At 45.9% G+C, this 20,398-nt stretch overlaps 1 protein-coding gene across 21 annotated transcripts in view; it reads right to left on the bottom strand.

Annotated features, from left to right (window-relative positions):
- The window catches only part of KALRN (kalirin RhoGEF kinase), a 504,304-nt gene that overhangs the window by 64,056 nt on the left and 419,850 nt on the right, over window positions 1–20,398 (bottom strand). The window contains exon 1 of one of the 21 annotated variants that reach the window (XM_068687552.1): window positions 9,751–10,093. The exons of the other annotated variants lie outside the window; for them this stretch is intronic. Within the exon in view, the coding sequence (XP_068543653.1) occupies window positions 9,751–9,835 (85 nt within the window). The 5' untranslated portion in view covers window positions 9,836–10,093. Of the gene's footprint in view, window positions 1–9,750; window positions 10,094–20,398 lie in introns of those variants that run through there. 21 annotated transcript variants of the gene reach the window in all.

Here is a 20,398-nt window from a genome sequence, read left to right as displayed (position 1 = left end):
CAGGTGATGAAATCACTACTACACTCTATCTGCGTCAGCAAGAAAGATGGGATGGGAACTTGAAGTCTTGGAGAGCATCTGCTGCTCGGGAACAGGAGAGCTCTCTGCAGCACCCTGCCAAGCTCTCAGCTCTCTGAAGCTGTGCGAGTGCCTTGACCCAGCTACCAGCCTTCCCAAAAGGCTGGTCCTGAGGAACTGGGTGATTTTGGTTTCTGGAGGGCCCCATGGAGCCTCCCGTGGCTTTTGCAGTGCCTACACCATTTCTTCTTACCAGCACGTTCCTCTTGGGAAAAAATTCAAAGTCCAGTTTAGCAGAGACATGGAGAGGTGCACTACATAAACCACATTTGCTTAGTTCCCCACTGCATCAGTGGCTAACTGCAAGTAGCTGCAAAAATGCTCTACCAGGCAACATGTTTAACAGGAGATACTATCATTGTAAACCCCCTCTTCACAGTTACATCACTGGTGCTAAGCAGTTACTTCCTTTAGCCACATCTTTCAAAATAGCTAGGAAAAAAAAAAATTTATTTGAAAACAACAGCAAGGGTAGACTGGCCTAGCAGCAGAGGCTCTTTGACTCTGGAAAGACTTTGCTGAGTATGGTAATCATTTACTGCAACATACAATGCCCCACCACCACCCACCCGGTAGTTGTTATCTCCGGGACAAGAGATTGCAGCAAATACTCAGCAAGCGATAGCCTTTACGTGTTTGGAGCCTGCCTTGCTCACAGCTTTTCTCAGACATGCTGTCAGATCAAATTTTACAGCAGCACTGCTCTCAGCAGCTACAGCCTTCCCCAGTCAGCCCAGGATGCTCAGGCCTGAGTAAGCTCTTGGATGCTCCCTGACACGGAGCCAAGGAAGATGATGCTGTCTGCTCAGCACCTGCACCATGGCAGGAGCTGTGCTCTGCCCTCACCAGCTTGAAATCACTCCTGGAACACTCCAAATGCTCGCCTCCTTTTTGCCTGAAGCTATGATTTTCCTTCTGCTGCCCTCATAAGGATCCCTGTTGATTAATACTTATTCTATTTCCTAAAGAAATCTATTCAGCCTCCACATACTTCAGCTGAGAGACGTGTTTGAGTATCGTGTTGATCCTCAGGGTTCAAACTACAGAAGGTGTAATGAATACCAGACTCGAGGCACTTCAATGGCATTAGCTGTGAATCATCTTTTTACATTGTACTGCTCAGATACATTTGGATCTAAAATACATTTGCATTTCTAATTAAAACAGATTACCATTGGTAATGAAAGAATGTCTTAAATCAGAATCCTTAGGCCATAAAAGCTAATTGCATGATGCTAAAACTGGATTTCAAAAATATACATATTATACCCCCTGCAGGATTAATTAGGCAACATCTCTTCAAAAGAGTTCTCAAAAGTGTATTTATTCAGCATGTGGTTAAATTATACGGGGTTGTGCAACACTCCCCATAGCCTGCCTGGGCGCACGCAGCCGCAGCGGCTGGGGCCTTGGTCTGCAGGGGAGCTCAGCACGGGCAGGGGGGCTCAGGGCTGCCACAAGGCTGGGCTGATGTGAAGGGACACACGTACCCGAATGCTGCCTGCACCCCTAATATGCTTTTAGCCACGGTTAATTCTGGTGCTGCTGAGCAACATCACCTTGGGTATGTGCGTGGTCTGTTTACTAAAACACGCGGGCCTACGGAAAGGTCGAAATCAACGGGTAGATAGAAATCTGGAAGCTTGAACTGGTGATTATTTGATGCCCATTTTGTTACCCGTTCCTTCACATGATCCCAAGAAAGTTTTACAGCACTCACTGAAGTGCAGCATGTTGTCAGATAGGTCAGGACTGTACTGCACGCCTGGGGATGTATGAAGTGTCTGTTCACTAAAGCTGCTTGTGTTTTTTGAAGGAAGGAGGAAAAAAAAAACACACACAGCACACCAGGGCACATCCCCAGCTGCTATACTTTGTACATGTAATTGTCAGCAAGCCTAAACTGCAAGAAAAAGCGTCCTCAGAGGATTAAGCCATAACTTGGGATGTGTCACTCTGCTCTCCTTGCTCAGAGCTACTTGCTCCGTGTAAAATTTCAACATGGAAAAATGCCCAGGTACATAACAGTAGAGACACCTCCAGGGCCACTAAACCCAGTCCCTTCTGATTCCAGGCAGAGAGTCCATCTCTTTCATAAATGTTTAATTCAGAGCTGCCTTGTGGAAGTGAACAAATAATTTTTGCTCAGAACTGACATACAGAACCTACCTGTGCTTTCCAGAGCACAGGGAAGCAACATTTTCATGTTTGTTTTGCAGACTCCCAGTACAGAACATAAAACCTCCACCAGTAACCATCTTCTGGTTCCTTGGGACCACATTTGCTAATGGGTTACCAGCAGGTCTGGCTCCCAGGCTTCACCCTTTATAGACTTGCCTAGCCTGACAAATAATTTTGCAGGGAGCCAAGATTTCACAACTGTTGAGCTGTACCAGGACAAACACTGGCTGTAGCACACTGAGCAACCAAGTGCATCGGGGTGCAACAGGGACAGCTGGACAGAAACTACCAACTCCTCATGTGACGAGAGATGTATTTGTTCTATTTTCCAAAAGTACTGAGCAACCGGAGCTGCGTGGGGCTTTCTGCATTGCAATACTCTGGATGTTACCTTAGAGAAAAGCCAATGACAAATACATAAGCTGAACCATATTTAATGGCTCTCTCCCCATCAAAGAGAAGAAATACCCATAGCTGTTCTATTATTAACTGCTGTAATTCAGTTTGCAGGTTCCATTTTGTGTCATTAGGACTTCACTGGTTACATTTTCATAATTTATCTTAATTATCTGTAAGGAGCCCAGGTGACGTGTGTAACTTCCACGTTCTCAGTCTGATGAGGACAGCCCAGGACAGAGGCTGATGGATCGCATGGCACGTCAAACTCAACAGGAGAGCTAATGGGATGCACTAGCCACCTTTAATTTGAGGAATGGTTTGTGTTTCAGCATCATCAGCCACATCAAACGTGAACTAAAAGCAAACAGGTTGATTTTTGGTTTGTGGTTTTCTAGTGGCAAAGAACATTAGCCAAGGGAGACATTTTTGAGCATATCTCCTCAGGTATTTTCTGATAATTCTTCACACGTGCTCAGGTCCTACCTATAATCTACAGAATTTTATTTATTTATTTTTCAGAAAACAGCCTGATGTGCTTCTATAGTTATTTTAAAAAGATTTTTTACATCACGCTGAATTTTGTGATTCAATATTTGCAGTTGAACTGTTCTGCAATAGCAACTGATATGCAGTGGCTGAACTGGCAGAGAACTGGATTTTCGTACAAATTGAAAACCACTTCTATAGATTCCCCCTGCATTCACTAACTACCCAACCAATTCTTCTCTTTTGAAAAGAAATTGCAACTTTTGCCAAAAAAATCAAAATATTTTCATAGAGCCTGTTAACAGAAAAGAATTACACTGAAAAGTAACAGTGCTCGGTTGTGTTTGAGTAGTACAATATTGATGATATTTTTAGACTCAAATGTTTTTTCTTTTTTAACTTCAAAATGATAAATTAGATTTCTTAATACATACAAAAGTTTTAACAAGGTGTATGCTGAAACATAACGGTTTGGAAAAGCAACAAAATCTTTCTTGGGTCATGTGAAATTGCTGCCCTTTTTCTTTCACTTCAAAATGGATAGATTTTATTTCAGCATCCGTGCATTGAATTCCTAAACAATACATCTGTCTGGCACTTATTTTAAAGGAAAGCAGCATGCTTAGTTACCCCGTGTTCCTTGAATTGAGCAGGGAGTTACCCAAGCTATATTTTTCACAATTATCTGTTCTTTTTCCCCTTAGAATAAAGTCTCCCTTCTTCAGGCTTTTGACAGGATGAATAAAGCCTTGTGAACTCTTATATGTTTCTTGGTGTGAATGGAAAGTTTAGTAGCTTTGACTGAATAAAAGCAAACCCCATGTTTCTTTAACGCTGGATGAATTTATGAAAGTTGAAAACAATGCAGCAATCTGAATAATAAGTATCCCCCCACGCATTCAGCCCCAGACTAGTAACTGAAAACTGATCTTTATAGGAGCTCTTGCTGTCTATTTTACTCATATGAGTTAAGATCTGAACGTTTACTTTCTGTACAACTGCTGTTACATCCTGTATATGGCTGCATCTCAAAAGATAAGGCTGCAAGATCCGTCTCGAAAGGGAGACACAGAGCCAGGGGATGAGGTGCTAGCTCATGGCAAGAGAGCTAGAGTTATCTAGTGGTGTGTGTGATTTGAAAAAAAAAATAGAAAAAAGAAAATTAATGCTTGTACTACTGGCATCTTGGAAACTGGCAGAAAGTTGGTGAAGCATCCTGAACTTTGGCACTGATGCAGCGAACATCAGGTTTATAGAAAGTGGCTGGCAGCTGGTAAGTGCAGCGAGCAAAGGAGCCCTGGGCAGCCACCGGCCCTGTGAAATACCCCACACCTCCTGCGCTTGTACAGCAGCAACACAGAGCCACTGAAAGGCTGTATCGGTGAGCAGTGTCTCTAGCCCCGAAAAATACTCTCACAAAGAGGTAAGATTTAGCACACTTGTACCTAATTAATCCTAAGCAGAGCTTGCTGCTCCCCAGCCTGCCACAACACCGGATCACAGACGGCAGCGGCCGTGCTTTCCGTTCCACTGCTCGTGTTCAGCTTATCAGCCTCGTGACTTCCCCTGCCAAAATCTCTGTAGGTCTCATTGCCACGTTCAAGGGAGGACACACAAATGCTAAGAGGTTCAGACCCATGAGTCTTCATTTACCCCAAAGACTGGTATGGGGCCTGCCAGGCACACCTTCTGGACACGCTTAGCTCAGGACACTGTCCAAAGCGTGCAAAGCAGGCACGACAAAGCACAGCTCTGCACCAACAGAAAGCACAGGTGCTTTGCTAAGTGTTCACCTTGTCATGCTAATCCTGCTTGCTCAGCCGAGCACCGTTCTCATCAGCTCTTCCATCCCTACAGTAACTTTCTGCCACGACCTGCTCCAACTCCTGACTCAGCCTGCGGAGGTGGGAAAATGCAGGACTTGGAAGGGATGTTCCTGTCATGGGCTTACTGGTTTTCTCTTAATAGAACTGGAAGGAGACATTAACAGCGCTCCCAAACCTCACCAGAGGTTTCTTGTGAACCTGCCAGGAGAAAGAGCTGAGCCCAATGCCGGCGCCCTCACAAAACCTGCACACTTGATCCTCTTGCCTTTACGGAGGTGCAGCTAACGAGCAACAGACTGACTTTACCCACCAAGTAAATTTAGAGAAGGTAACAGTTTCCTCATATTTCTTATTCAGGAAGGACCAGGAAACAAAGCAAACTTTGGTTGACACCCTTCATTTTACTATTGTTTTCTCCTCTGCCTCAATTTTGACAGAACTGCCTTGGCCATGCATTCCATTGCGCTTTACACAGTGTAACCATGGCTCGGCCTGAAACACTAAATAAAATATGTTCAAATTAGGAAATGTTATGGGCTCGAACATATTACTGCAGATCACTGTCTTGCTACCACACAGCACTAAGGTACCAGTTCCCTTAGCAAAGCCCTGCAGCTCGCTCTAACACGATGTCAGCACCTTCTATAAAAAGCACCATCGGATCTCACTTTTTACCTAATGAAGAAAAAACTTTTATTAACATGCTGTTGACAGCCCTTGTAATTATGCCAGTTTGCCCAACTTCCAGTTAAGGCTCTGTTTCTGACCAGCTCGCAAAGATGTACAAGGTGGCTGGCTGAGCTCCCTTCCCTGCACATTAGTCACCACCACGCTTGTCAGGAGAAACGAACTTTGTTAATCCTACGGCGAAGAGGTTCATCAGACCGAGCCAATAACAAATCAAAGACTCAAAGAAAGATAGCAAGAAGAGGAAAAGAAAGGAAAAAAAGAAGCAGAGGACGGTAACACAAAGAATGCAGAAGGAAGAGAAAAGCTGTGGATAGGAGATGAGAAGGCAGAGGGACCAGGAATTGAAGAGCCTTGTCAGGAGCTTAGCACAGACACTAAGCCACCCCATCTTTCATCTTTAATGCACTGAGATTAAAGGCCTGACATTCAGATTAGCTTTATTTTGCTCTGGAAAGAAAAGTAGGGATATGACTGGCAGCCTGCTTGGAAGAGCAACTGCTCAAGGAGGCAGAGGGACATGTTCTGCACTGAAACCAACAAGCACATCCATCTAAATCAATCTTCCCTGTCTCTGGCTACCCTCAAGTAAAATATGTTTTATGCCCTCCCCTAAAGCCACCCTGTAGACACACGATATTACCTAGAAAGGGGTGTGAGATGTTGCACTGCAAAATTACGCTGACAACGGATTATTTTTAACCACAGACCCTTTCCTTTGGGATGCGCATGGTGCACTCTTAGCCAAATTCTCAGGTCCAGTAGCTGGGAACATCTTCCTTGTGCTCAAAGAGAAGCAATTCGTGCACCCTGCTAGTGCTTCCCCTGCTCCTAGTGCCCTGCAGGGCACTGAGAGCCCAGCGTGCTGCAGGCAGGGCTAGACCTGAACGAGCTGGACTACTGCAAAGAGATGGCCTTTAAATATGGGTATAATTCAGCACCCAGAATTTAACGTCTAGGTTAAATCTGAGTCATAAATTCTTTACAACCCTCATGTGTTAATTACAACTTGGAAGCCAGCTTCCACCTGACGCCAGCCCCGTGCGCCCACAGCCAGGCTGCAGAGAGCTGCGCTGGAGGGAGTGCAGGGTAACGGCACCGAACCCCGGCCTCTGCTCCCTGATTACAGGGAATGAAGCTTTGACCTTGTGACAGTCGAGGCACGCGGCTGATCCTCCTTTGCTTCAGTAAAGACATTTCGCAAAGTACAAGTCCCTCCAGTTTCCCTGCTTTCCCACATCGTGATCCTTTTAACGGAGCCTCAAACCTGAACCATGTAGGGAAACAAGGAGGTGGACTCAGTGTTAGAAGAAAGTAAGTTGTTTTCAATCGCAAATCTTGGGCTGTTTTTTAAGGAGAGTTCAATGACTGTCTAGTTATCAGAACACCAGCAGAACTTGAACCCTCTTATCAGTCTGCTTTCAAAGCCAGTTCTGCAGTGCTGAGAAGCATCCCATTACTCCAGGTCACTTTACATTTGTGTATTTAAGAAACACTGCAAAAAGCCTTGCTTATCCACTCTTGGCTGATTAAGGCCTTTGGCCTGAAGGCTGTACAAGCCTACTGCTCTTAGCTACCCCTTTTTATGGCTGAGAGCAAGTGACAGACTCTTGCTATGAGGCACTCCTATATTAGGATTCATGTCTCCCCATACTGAAAGACAGAGAAGTAGTCCTTATTTAGTTCATGTAGAGGACTATCTGGGTCAGAACAAAACTGGGAACAGTACTAAGTGTCAGTCACTTTCCCTGTATGGATCCCAATAGCTTTGTACACGGGCAATCAGAAACTCACCAAGAGAAACAAGCAAAAAAGCAGGATCAAGGTTGCTACTGCTGCAAATAACAGGGTAAGATTTATGCAATAGATTAGATCGAGTTATCTGTCAAAATCTTTCAGAGAAATGACCAATTACACAAGATTTATGTATTTCATGATATATTGGAGACCTAGTTTTTGTATGTTTGTTTTTGTGTTTTGTTTTGTTTCTTCTACAGCTCTGCATTAATATTGCTGTTTGGGAGCTCAAACATTCACATCACTTCCAAGCCTCACAGCACAAAATGCACTGACACAGTTTGTACCAACATAATCCCTGTTTGAGGGTGGGCTGCCCACTCAGCTGCTCCATTTTGCTCACCAGAAAGTTCTTATTGGCACAACAAAACCTACTCAGTTGTTACAAAGATCAAGACAGGTCTGGCATTTGTCACCAGGAAAAAGGAGAGGTGCTTTCCCATGGGCGAAGGGAAGGTGGTTTATGGGGCAGCAGCAAGAACGACCCTAAGGTGCTTCACATCCATCTTAAACACAAAGTCACCTCTCTCCCTACTGCAAGTCTGAGATCGGGGAGCCCTGGGGAAGAAGCATCTCCCCAAAAGCAAAGACAATCACTGACAATGCACAATACATGAAGCTTTGAGAGTCAGGTTGTCACTTTAAACGCATCTCCACGCTTAACAGCAGAAGCTGCCAACAATAGCACGCTGATGCTGTAGTCTGGGGCACCCAAATCCCTCATCAAATGTCAGGTTTGGTATCTGCTTATGCTTACGGAGTACTTCCACCATCCGACTGCCTCTGGTTTTCTTTAATAAACGCAGCGTAACAGATAGCTTTTTACAACTTTCTGCCTGTTCAAAGTTGACGTCCAAGGACACGAAAGAAATAAAGCGACCAGTATCACAAAACACCTTTTGTTACTAGCTGGGTAAACCAGAACTGCAAACACAGTTAACATTTCAAGAGGAGAGAGAAGAGCCAGCTGCTTCCCTTTTCCCCTTCTGGATAGGTCTGCAGGCAGGACAGGCGGCGGGGAGATGTTAAGCTGTTAGAATCAACATTTTAAAGACCAGAGCCATGTCAGAGAGCTTGAAGCCTGCTCCAAACCTGCTACGTGGGCCAACACATTAAAGCACAGTCTGTCCTAGAGACTTGGCTTTTCACAGTGATTTAATTTTACAACCTTTCTGTTGATTTAATTCTACAACCCTACCCCGACCACCAGGTTATGTGTCTTTTTTGACAGCCCTTGAAGTCCCCTACTTGGCGTGAAGTAGCATGTTCTCCCCAGCCTGGAAAAGATCATCTTATGAGCCCATGGCAGACTGAACACCAGCTAGCTCTGGTTTGCTGCTCTCACCATGTAAGTAAGCATAACTCTAGGTCAATAACTGGGGAAACAGGGCTTCTGCACTGCAAATGTGTGCCTCGTGAAATAAGCAAGTCACCCGTCCTCAAGCCATCTTCCTCTGCAGATGAACTACCAAAAAACTGCATTGGAAAGCTTTGATCTTTAAACAACAGCAACAGCTCAAAACAAAAGAGAAAAACAAGTTTTGTTTGGGACATTTATGCTTGGCCACTCAGAGAGCAGGAAACACTGAAATACCACGGCGACTCCTCCTCAGCAAGCTCACACTATCCAGACCGAGTTCAAGAGCCAGTATCACAGCGTAAAGGCTGCAGGCTGGGAACCCTCCACTCGGTGCATCTCAGCTGCGGCGTGCCTTGCAAAAGCCAGGTTTTATTTTATTTTCACAAGGCACTCCCGCTGCTGTGGCTTTCCCACATCTCCGCGAGCAGCAATCAGTCTCAGCCCGCGGCCCCAGACCTTCCCACATCACCATTCAGAGATTTGCGAACTGCGAGAAACAGATGTTCTCAGCGCATGGCGCTCTACCCGAGCCCAAGAAAGACTAGCGGCGGGGGGAGGGAGGGAGGGAAGGAGAGAAATCTCATTTAAGCAAATATTTCTCCCTGCCCCGCTGACCTTGCAATCCCGGGGTGTTTCCTACCAGCCACGCCAACACACAGCCCGGCAACTCCAGCCCGCAGCCTGTCCACCCACCCCTCCGGCTGCCTCCCAGCCGAGGGGGCTCCGGTAGCTCCGGAGGGGTCCCGGCCACCCCCTTGCAGCCCAGCGGGGCTGCGGGGCACCGCTCCCGGCTACCGCCCGCCCCTTCCCTCCGCTCTCCCTACCCGGGGCAGCCCGGCGGGGATGCTGCCGGGGGGTACCTCCGAGTCCCGTCCCGCAGGGGGTTGGCTGGGGGCCCCTCTCCCTCCCCTATCTATCCCCTTTTTGCCCACCGACCTTTGCAGGAGCAGCAGCAGCAACACTTCGCCAAGAGCCATCCTACACCGGAGCGGGCGGGATAGCCGCGCCTGCCCGCTTTCATGCTGCCTTCGGGCTGCTCATGGCAAGGAGCCGCCGACCCGCTTGGAGAAAAAAAAAAAAAAAAAAGAAAAAAAAAGAAAAAGAAAAAAAAAAAAAGACCAGGGACGAGCGGCCGAGCAGCCGCTGTCCCCGCGGAGCCCTACGCGCACCTCCAGGGGCGGAGCGGGGCCGCCTTATGCAACGGGGCGGCGGCGGGCGGAGCGCGGCCGCGCAGCTCCCGCACCCGCGGGCGGCCGGGGAGGGAGCGAGGGGGGTCCGCGGCCGGCCGGGCTGCGGCCTCCCCCCGCCAGGAAAAGCCCCTGGAGCTGGGCAAGGGGGCTGGGAAAAGCTCCGGCAGCGCGCAGCGGGCGGGAGGCAGCCGAAGGTTGTTGGGAATAAAGAGCTGCCTGGGAGGAAGTTTGCCGGAGCTCTGATATGTTGCGGAGAGGGTTTCCTCCGAGGTTTTCAAAAGGCAAAACTTGTGTCGCTGTTGTCTTTTTTTTTTTTTTTTTTTTTAATGAACAACTTAAAAAAATTTTTTCCCCCTCCAAGAACCATTCCTCAGCTTTAAGCAACTGACAGCCAGCTAAAACCTTTTACGACTAGTTGGAAGCACCACCCTGCCCAACTGCTCTGCCAGCCTGCTTTCTGCAGGACACCTGCCTCAAGCACCACAGCCCTTTTGCTCAGGGTAAGCTAGGTGCTTACCCTTCCAAAGCACGGATCAGCCTGCATGAGATCTGAAAGCACTGCTTGCTTTGGAAGGTGTCAGCCTGTCACATTAGGGTTTTCCACCTAAAGCACGGAAAACTGGAGGTGCCAAAAATGGCCCAAACCTCGCTGGAGGCAGCTGGTAGGAGAGGTCGGGCAGGATTCCAGGGTGGCAGCATCATAGCTTTTGCACACTTGTATCGAAAGCTGAACAAACCCAACAAACTGCTTCTCCCAGGCATAAATACACGTAGGGAGGGAATAGCTGAGAGCAAAGATGTTGCTGTGCTTTGTGCCGCTGTGTGCCAGGACTTCAGCCTGAGCCGTCTGGCTGTATCGATGCCATACACCGGGCGTCTGGACTAAGGTTTTGGTTTGCTGCCTAACTGCTTTGGAGGAAGCAGCACTTCTGTGGGGCCAAGGGGTGGTTTTGGACAGGCGGCTTGGGCTGTGGCTTCACCACTGCTTTCACAAACCCTCACGAGGTTGCACCTACACGGTGGGTGACTGCATGTTGCTGCCAGGCAGGATCCTTCAGACCCTCGAGCTGCCCTGGAGAGTCACCTTGCACAGCCCCAGGCCAGCAGAGTGGCCGAGACCCTCCCCAAGAGGCTGCCTCCACGACAACTGCAATAGAAAACCTCCCTGCCTCACTTCTGCCTGCAGTGTGCAAGCTGCTCTTTGACTGCAGCCTCACTGGAAGCACTGGCAACCTCACACCAAGCCTGCAGCACGCAAAATTTCCCTGCCCTTGAGCACCACAACGCTGTTCAGTACATAACGATGAAGTGAAGCTTCATTCTGTCTCCCCTTCACTGTGTTGTGTCTTTCTCTGGCTTGGGGCTTTGCCTATCTGGGAGATGCACAGGAATGTCTTGGGGCACAGGCAGGGCTTCCGAGCCTGCAGCAGGCAGATAACGCATCTCACTGGGAACAGCGGCCTCAGCAGCAGCTGGAGAAGGAAGATGGGGATGGGGAACCAGCAGGGGCACCCCAGCCCTTCTGCCCCTCTCCCTTTCCCCACAGCCTGGGCCAGGTGTGGTCTCTGGGGCAGGGGCAGTCCCTCACTGAGGGTCCACACAGCACCTAGCACACTGGAACCTTGCTCTTGGTGTGTTTTAAAAGCCATCCCAAGACAAACTTTAAGACTCGTTGTTTAAGAAACTAGAAAACATTCTAAAAGAAGCATGTCACTATTTAATTCCCATGCCTCTTGGCAGAGCTGACCACTGCCAGGATAAGCTCTGCAGGAGCTCAGGCTGAGCAGTGCATGGGCACAGCATCCCACGAGGGCACAGCACCCCAAGTGTGCAGGATCCCATGAGGGCACAGCATCCCACAAAGGCACAGCATCCCATGAGGATGCAGCATCTCATGAGGATGCAGCATCCCACGGCAGCGCTCAGATTTCCTCAGCTGGCTCCTGCAAAACCCCACGGACCTGGGAGGTTTGAGGGATTCACAGGGACATCTAGTGGTAAACCCTAGCGGCACGGAGAACAAATCCCAGAGTTGCTTGAGGGAGCCAAAAAGTTCATTTCTGATTTCCCTCAAGGAACGCTTGAGCCATCAGGCCAAGAAAGAGCATCTTAGAGATACAGTGCACGTTCCACCAACGGCACATGGCAATAAAACAGTGCTTAGAGGTGAAGTTTCAGTAAAGCAGTGCTTACAGGTGAAGTTTGAGAGTCTCAAGAGGGCTTTAAAACAAGTTTGTAGCTCTTGTAATTGCAGCTGAACTTTAAAACCTAATTAAGATGCAATCTCAGCTCTGAAAAACTGTTTGCTTAATTAAGACAGAATTGAAGTCATTATTCGGGAGGTGGGGAGGAAGCAAGCTTTTTTTTTTTTCCCCCTTTCTCCCCAAACGTACAATGCTGGGAATATTGTGAAGGCTATATCTGAAAAGTTACTCTTTTAAGAAAGATACACCTATGTGTATTCACTGATGAATTACACATACAATAAATATTTAATAAAGCAAGATATGAACGGAAGACATTTTTAATAATCACACCATTTCAATTAGCTCCCACAGTGCAGAAGAAGAGACGTGCTGGGGGCACAGTCTAGCTCAGCTTCAGCACCGGATGAGGACAAATTCTGCCCTGAACATGAGTGGGAACTGTGCTGTCACCTGCACTGGGCCTGCAGCTTCAGACTGGGAGCTCAGCCATCGGGAGGTAGCAGCATGGCAGAGATCACATTGGGAAAATAATTCTGCACAGTTCACTTGCCCTAGATGAGGGCTGAGGAGGCTTTGCCTGGGATTAGAAAGGGTCCTTAACCTCACTTCCTATGTTCACATTATATTCTTTATGTTATTTTTGGACAGGATGCAATAATGTGTGGCTCTGCGGTCCCCGAATGGCCTCCATGTCCCCTGTCACGGAAAACATTCCCAGCCTTGCTCTAAACCAGCCCAGCTCTCAGGATTTTGAGGAAACACCTCCCGGCACCACGCTCTAAACCCAGCTGCTGTTATCTGCAGAGCAGTGACCGAGGAAACGTTGGGGTCCTGCCTCGCCCCAGCTGAAGCTGAGGCTATTAGCAGTGTGTCTGCACCGCAGGCCAAATGCGCTGCCCTGTGCAACACCGATGATGGAAGGGAAGTCATTTGAGTCAGGATGATGAGGAAATTAGTTCTGTCTGCTCTTAAATACAGCTTCAGAAAATTCCCCAGGCATGAGTTGCTTTTGTATGAAATCCGAGAGAGTCTGCAGAACTGACTTTTGCTGTAGAGTGGAAATAAGTTCACCCAATTTTTTACACAGTCCTTTCATGGAAAATTTGGGGTGAAAGTCGGAACATATCAAACCTTACACTGTATCCAGTGCTCTGTCGTACCTGAAGAGGCTGCTTAATTGTCTTAGGTTATAAAGTGAGGGACAAATCTGAGGGAAACACAGGGCAAAATACCTGGTGGATACAACAGCTTCATCTGGGTCAACAGCAACGTGGAGAAATACGCCTGGCCTACGTTGCCTCAGATGTCTGTCATGCAGGCCAGCAGTGACAACGTTTGTCACTGTAACAGGTGCTGCTTCCTTCCCCCATCACATAAAGATAGAGATAAATAACATAATGGCCATCAGGAGCATCTGTTCGTTACTTATGCGAGTCAATCCTACATCGTGCTTTGGGGTGTAAAGCGATCTCTGCTGAAAATCCATCCCCACGGGCACCACCATCAGGGAGCGAGATGCATTATGGCTGGTTTATTTTTTTAGTCCAATGAAGCTTAAGTATTAGCCACTCATTTCTTACGAAGGAACAGGGAAACAACTGTCTCACAGAAATAACTCACAGATGGCAAAAGGGAGATGGATTTGCCCAGTTTTAAATACATCATTGAACTATGTGATAAAACTTGCAGAAACAAACAGTGCAAGAACGTGCATGAAATTTAAGCTTAGTTAATAAGGAGAGCTAGGTACCTCCGCAGAGCAGCTCGGATGCTGTGGGCAGGACAGTAAACATGGATGTGTGGAGAACCAGAACGTGAAAAACACCAGGAGCAAGGACTCAGCAGCATTTCTTTTCTGACTACAGCCTAGTTTCAGCTCATGGAGAAATCAAGAGTTACACAGCAGCTCACAGAACCCAGGAGACGCTGGGTGACTTGATTCATTACCAACTCTCACACTCACTTTTGGGGTGACTTTGGTGAAAAAATGTGTGCAATAAAAGGATACTACCATTTCTTGTTCCCCTCAAAGTGGTCAGAAACAGAGGTTAGACGTCCTGCACTGAACAACAAGAAGAGTTTTTATTGTTTGATGTGTCTTGATATGAGGGTGGCAAAATACATGGCTCTGATGTTATCAACTGTTAGATATAGTATTAAAAAAGCTCTTTGATCAATATGCCTTGCCTGCTAATGCTACTCACAAAACCAGGTAAATCTGAACAACTGGAAGGAAGGCAGATTGGCAGAGTGAAGCAGTCCTTGCTCAACCAGTACATTGCAGTACATTATTCTTGGCTCTGGCTCCAGCTATTTTCAACAGCACTAAACATTCATTAGATTAAATCAAATGAACCACGTTCTTTAAAAATAGCCAGAGCCCTGTCATGCCAGTTGGAAAAAACAACAACTTTATTGGGTATTAAAACAGATCAAATAAATTAAAAATAAATAAATAAATTGAGTCACATTCCCTCCTGGCGCAAGAGAGCACAACTCCAAGGAGAGGTTTTTGGCTTCTCAATTCGGCACAGTGGTAGGTAAAAAAAAGAACATCTCAACTAGCTAAAACAAACAAATTAAAAAGAAATATAGACAGCCCAGCACAAACTCCACGCTGAACTGCAGTGTAGGCATATGTTCAGCAAATGTTAGGGTATATCATTCCTTATGCCTCTGCTCTAGACAACAGCATGGGATTGGCTGATGACAATTTAGAAGAGTTGCATGGCCAAAGAGCATCCTGGCCAACCAACTCTTCTGTAAAGCCTTGAAGGCCACATCCAGACCTGTCTCCCCTGCCAAATGCTCCAGTGTGAGATGGGCCTCACCTTTCTGTGCTACATCACCCATTTCTCTCAAGAGTCACAAGCCCCCCACTGACAACATAACTTCTCTTTCCTAATTTACAACTCATCCTTTTTCTTTTTCTGCACTTTGTAAGAAGGAAGAGCCCAAGACAAGAAGTCCTATCCTGCTGCCTTCCTCCGACACCTCAGCAGAGGCTCTAGTGCTTTGGCAAGGTAGGGACAGCTTCTGGCAAGGCCTGCCCTTGGGCCAGCAGAGTGGTTTCCCCGAACCCATGAGCCATACCACCAGAGGAGTCAGCAAAGAGCCTCCCCTCACCAACCACTTTAATGTAAGAGGCCCACTGGAGCCACGTACTGCTTTATCATAGAATCATGAAGGTTGGAAAATACCTCCAAGATCATCTGGTCCAACCGCCCCCCTACTACCAATGTCACCCACTAAACAATGTCCCTAAGCACCAGGTCCAACCTTTCCTTGACCAACCACAGGGATGGTGATGTTAGTAATGGGTTACTTGGGTTCTGGAGAACTACACTAGATGGTGGACACATCCTGAACAAGCTCCTGGACAAAATAAAAAAAAAATATATAAATAAAACCTTCAGAAAAAAAAAAAAAAAGAGTGAAATAAAAATTTAAAGTAGCTTTTGTATTCATTTCCTGAAGCACTTATCTCCATTAAAGCAGAGACATATCTTTGGGAGTTACAGCAATAAGCAATGATGGAAGACGCAAGCATTAAAGCGCTGCCTTTTGGACATGTTTTGGCTCCTCTCTTACTGTGTTGGGCCTCAGTGGGGAAATCATGAGCCTATCTCAGCCCATCATAGTCTGATTTCCAAGACAAACAGGAGCCTCACCCACTTGTGCATGACAAAGGTGAGTTGTTTTAGCAACTATAGCCTAATAGTGTACCAGAAGTAGTCCTGATGTGCCTGTCTCAACTTGCCTGAGGTTGTTCTATTTGGATGCTAGAAACCACAGCTAATTTTCTCTTTAAATGGGATTTCTCCTTCCTTAGAGAAAGTCTTCTTGCTTGTTTTGTTTTGTTTCTGATAGAAGAGAAGTAGACATCTTGGTCTACTTGCCTGAGATGTCTTGCAGTAAACAGCAAGCTGTGTTCATCAGCTGTTCCCCCATCCAGCATCCAACACCATTATAATTCAAGGCAAACTGAAAGAAACATCAAAAAACTGGCAAACACCATTTGCTAGAGAGGAAACTTTCTCTGTTTGGCCAGTCTGGAAGAATTGGATTGGAATTAAAATAAAATTCAATGTCAATATTGTCAAAGCCCTTATTTATTTGGGCCAAATTATTGGAGTAAGTTTATTTTCCACTTTCCTTTTTCTTAGGGTAAAAAAGAGAACATAGAGGAATTCTTACCAGGCAATGTTTAGGATGGCAAAGCTTTCTGGTTTACAGTACCAGATCTAAGACAAGCATAAAAGAATCTGCAAAGCTGTTATTAAAACTTAAGGAGGATAAAAATAACAAGGACACACGTAACAGGCAGCCTGTTGTGGGGAGAATTAAAAATATATATATAGTTTTTAAACTATTTTTTATCAGTTTGTGGAATGACTATCTAGAAAACAACTTTATGTTGGAACAATGTGGAGTACCTCTGCCCACTTCTGTTCTTTACTGTCCACAGACCAGCAATAACTGCATTTCTCAGATCCTAGCTCTCTGGCAGGTAGGATTTCTGCAGATCTCCTGAACAGAAATGCTGCTCCAAAGGATGTCTGTGAGTGATTGCTGGTTCAGCACCAAACACTCAAGAAATCCTTCTTCTGCTTGGTACCATCAGACATTACCAAAATCTGAACTGCAGCACATTGGCATTTCTAGTCACTACAAGACAGAAAAACCTGTTGCATTTCTGCAAGAGGAACAAGTACATGATGTCTTGGAATAATTTTTCATTCCTATGTTTAGCCAATCTCTCGGTACGTAACAGCTCTGCATTATATGATAGTTCCATGAGCACTTCACGTTGTCAAGAGCCAACCGCCCTGCCAAAACTCATTGTTGCCTTTTCTGTCTCTCCCAGGTGCCTGTGCCTTCCTGCCTCTTCCCTGTGCCAACAGAAATGTTTGTGCAGCCTCACAGTGAATCTGATCCACACATGGATCCAGGTTAAAATTAACCTAAGATGGGGGGGGGAAAAAAAAAAAGAAAAAAAAAGTTTCTTTTAGTCCAGATCAGTTCCCTGATCTGCCTTGTTTCTCCTGCCATTATTGGCAATAATTTAGTGGAAGAGCCTCAGGGTACATGACAGATGCATCACCTGCATTATTTCTTAGTCTCAGTGATCCCACTCGCTGTGGTAGATCTTGACTGCCTGGGGAGGCACGGTGTGCAGGTTTGACGGTTCAGATTCAGTCTCTCTGTGTCAGACAAAAGGGGTACTTCCATCTGGCTGGCTATCTTTTGCTCAGCAGAGAGAAGTACCAGTCCCCAGTGCTGCTAAGATCAGGCCCATCTCTGGCATTCCTGCATGTCCCCTAGCACGTTTTTTTGATGGATGGTGATGGAGAGCAGAATGTGCATCTTTATGGGCAGAAAGACACATTTTTGAATATAAGGAAAGACTGTACACTGCAGAAGGTGTACAACTTTCAGGTGAAGGCTCTGTCCAAAGCAGTTGTCCCATGGAGCAGCAGCATGTCTGTGTAGCACACATGAGGCAGATTTATTTGAGCAGATGTGAAACACCCATGAAGATTCCTGTAGCGAAAAGCCTGAACTGCACTTCCCTGCCATCCATGCACAAACTTTTTTTTTTTTTTTTACTAAGCTTTTTCACAGGTTAGAAAGGCCTTTCTTTGCAGCAAGAGCACCTTGATTCCTTCGTACCGCATGAAACTTGTTTTTTGCAGTCTGGGGAAGTAAAAACGTACTTATTTCACTGAGTCCTGCAGAGTTAATGAATTCCTCAGTGCTTTTCTGAAGAATGACATTTGGCTCTTAAGGCTGCATTCTGTTCTCTGATACCTAAATGTAATTCCCATAGATTTCCAAGGAAACTGGGTATATGTTCCTTGGCAAAATGCAACCATTAACTTAAAAATCTGAAGATATGTGAAATCTGCAGAAAAAAATAACGAGCTGGGCACAGTCTGCAAGGAATAAAACTGAAATGTATGAGGACCTAAGAACACTTCTAAAAAATGATCTATGGGAAAGAAAAAGCTTGAGCTAAAAGATTTCAGCAATCCTTCCTACTCTAGAAAATAGAACAATGCCCTTGAAATGGAAACACTGGGTACTACTATCTAACTTTTAATTTCTTTGGTTTACAAAAGCAAAGGGCAACAAAAACTTAATTTGGCATCGGGCAGTTAAATGTTATTGGTGAGAAACGTGGAACACTGGGTCCTCTTCATTAAAACAGGAGTCAACAGCATATATGAGTTGCAAATTGCATTGGTGAGGAGATGAAATCAGAGCTGCTTTGTTATGGGAAGTCTTGGATAGAGTATCACTGCTGCTTCTGTTTGACCGCACACCTTTAGAGAGACTGGAGGCCATCCCAACCCTCACTGCAATCTGCAAGCAATTATACCTCTACTGTTTGAGACTGCATGGAATTTAATTTGTATTTTTTAAAATCCAGAAAGGAAAGGAAATGCTTATTTCACTCCATTACAATTCTGCAGAGTCAATAATTCTTCAGTGCTCTTATGAAGAATTTGTGATACATATGTAAAATAGAGCCTCTTAAGAAATGCTGAGGACAACCAGAGACAAGAATGGTTTAATCTCTTATAATAAAAGAGGGAACCATTCTTTAGGTGTTCTGAACTGCAAGAGACTTATTGAAACAGATTTAGGGAAAATATAGTCAAACAAGGGCTCTGCCTTGAAGAAACGATAAATGCAGTTCTGAAGTTAAAGCAAGGCAGTATTTGTGAGAAGAAGTAATGCCTTTTATTGGGCCAGTTAATATGAATGGGAAACAAAACAAAAAACACTGGCACTTATGTAAATAACCTCCTGCCCTAAGACTTTTAGATCATCACAGCAACAACAACATTAACTCTACTTTCTTGAATTTGGGATTAATCTGAACTAAGTGAAGCTGACATGGGTTCAGGCTCTTCTTGCAAAATGTGTAACCTGGGAATAACTGCTCTGTCAAAATGCTTGCGTAAATGACAGGAAAATCAGGCTTCTTGTGTCAGGATCAATATATCAAATCCGTGCAGTGTGCTGAAGCACATATACAGAAACATAATTTCAATTACTTAAAATACATTATTTAATACACATGTGCTTTGCATTTCAGTTTGCCTAGCTCTGGTTCAGACTGGTCAGGGAAATGGGATTTTTAGGCTAGCTAGTTCACTTCAAAACACACTCATAAAATATTTGTTTAAGATTAGCAACGGAAGGACCAGCCCAGCAGTGTACAGACCTTGCAGGGTGTAAATACTGCATTTAGGATTAATCCCTTTAACTGTCTGGAAGCTGGGAAGCCTTAAATGAGATTTGCCCTCATCGTTAGTATCTGCATTACTACAAATCTCACAGGTACGATCTATAGGCTCAGCCCTCATGTTGATGCTATAGAAAGTACATCCACAGTCTGACTTTGACAAACACAGAACCAGCAGTCTTTATTTTTCCTTCATGCTTAAACAGTTCAGGGCAAGCAACCAGGGAGGAGGTTGCAGCGCATTCAGCAAGGCAGAAGAGGGACATAATAATGAATGGTGGCTCGCTGGGACTGGTTACGCAGCAAAAAGCCTAGGCAAACAATCCAGATCCCACTCTTCTCCCCACAGTCCCAGATGGATTACGGTCCAACGTCCATCTGCGAATCTGCTAAATTTAGTCTGGCCTCAGAGGAAACACAAGACACAAGCCGTCCACATGCTCACGCCGCTCTTTCAGCGAAGGCGGCCGGTGACCTTCCTGTTAGCTCAACGGGCCAAGCGCTGCACAGCAGCTCCCCCCTTCCCACCACGCTACACGTATCTCAAGACACACGACTAAATAGAGAGGAAATAGATTTTACTCAAAGAGCTATTTTTATACCTCCAGGCTGCTTGTTTTTCACTAGTGGGGCAGAGGTGTGGAGATATTATGGCTGTTGGCTTCAGGTCAGAGCCAGCACAAAAACTCATGCTGCAAACTCTGCTCTGCCTGCTTGCTCTGGTGTCTACAATACACTCAGCTCAAAAGAGAAGAAGTCCCTAGGCAGTTATTAAAAAGAAACTGGCCCCAAATTCAGACCATTCTCAATAGGTGCCTCCTCTCCTGGATAACTGCACGGGGAGTCCTGGAAAATACCTGCTCTGACCTGGTTTCCCCAGCACCACAGCAGGAGCCTGGCTCCTTCCTCAGTAGAGCAACTGCTGCTCAGAC

This window comes from Anas acuta, chromosome 6, assembly GCF_963932015.1.
Source record: "Anas acuta chromosome 6, bAnaAcu1.1, whole genome shotgun sequence".
Lineage (NCBI taxonomy): Eukaryota > Metazoa > Chordata > Aves > Anseriformes > Anatidae > Anas > Anas acuta.
This window is presented reverse-complemented; position numbering and strand designations above follow the sequence as displayed.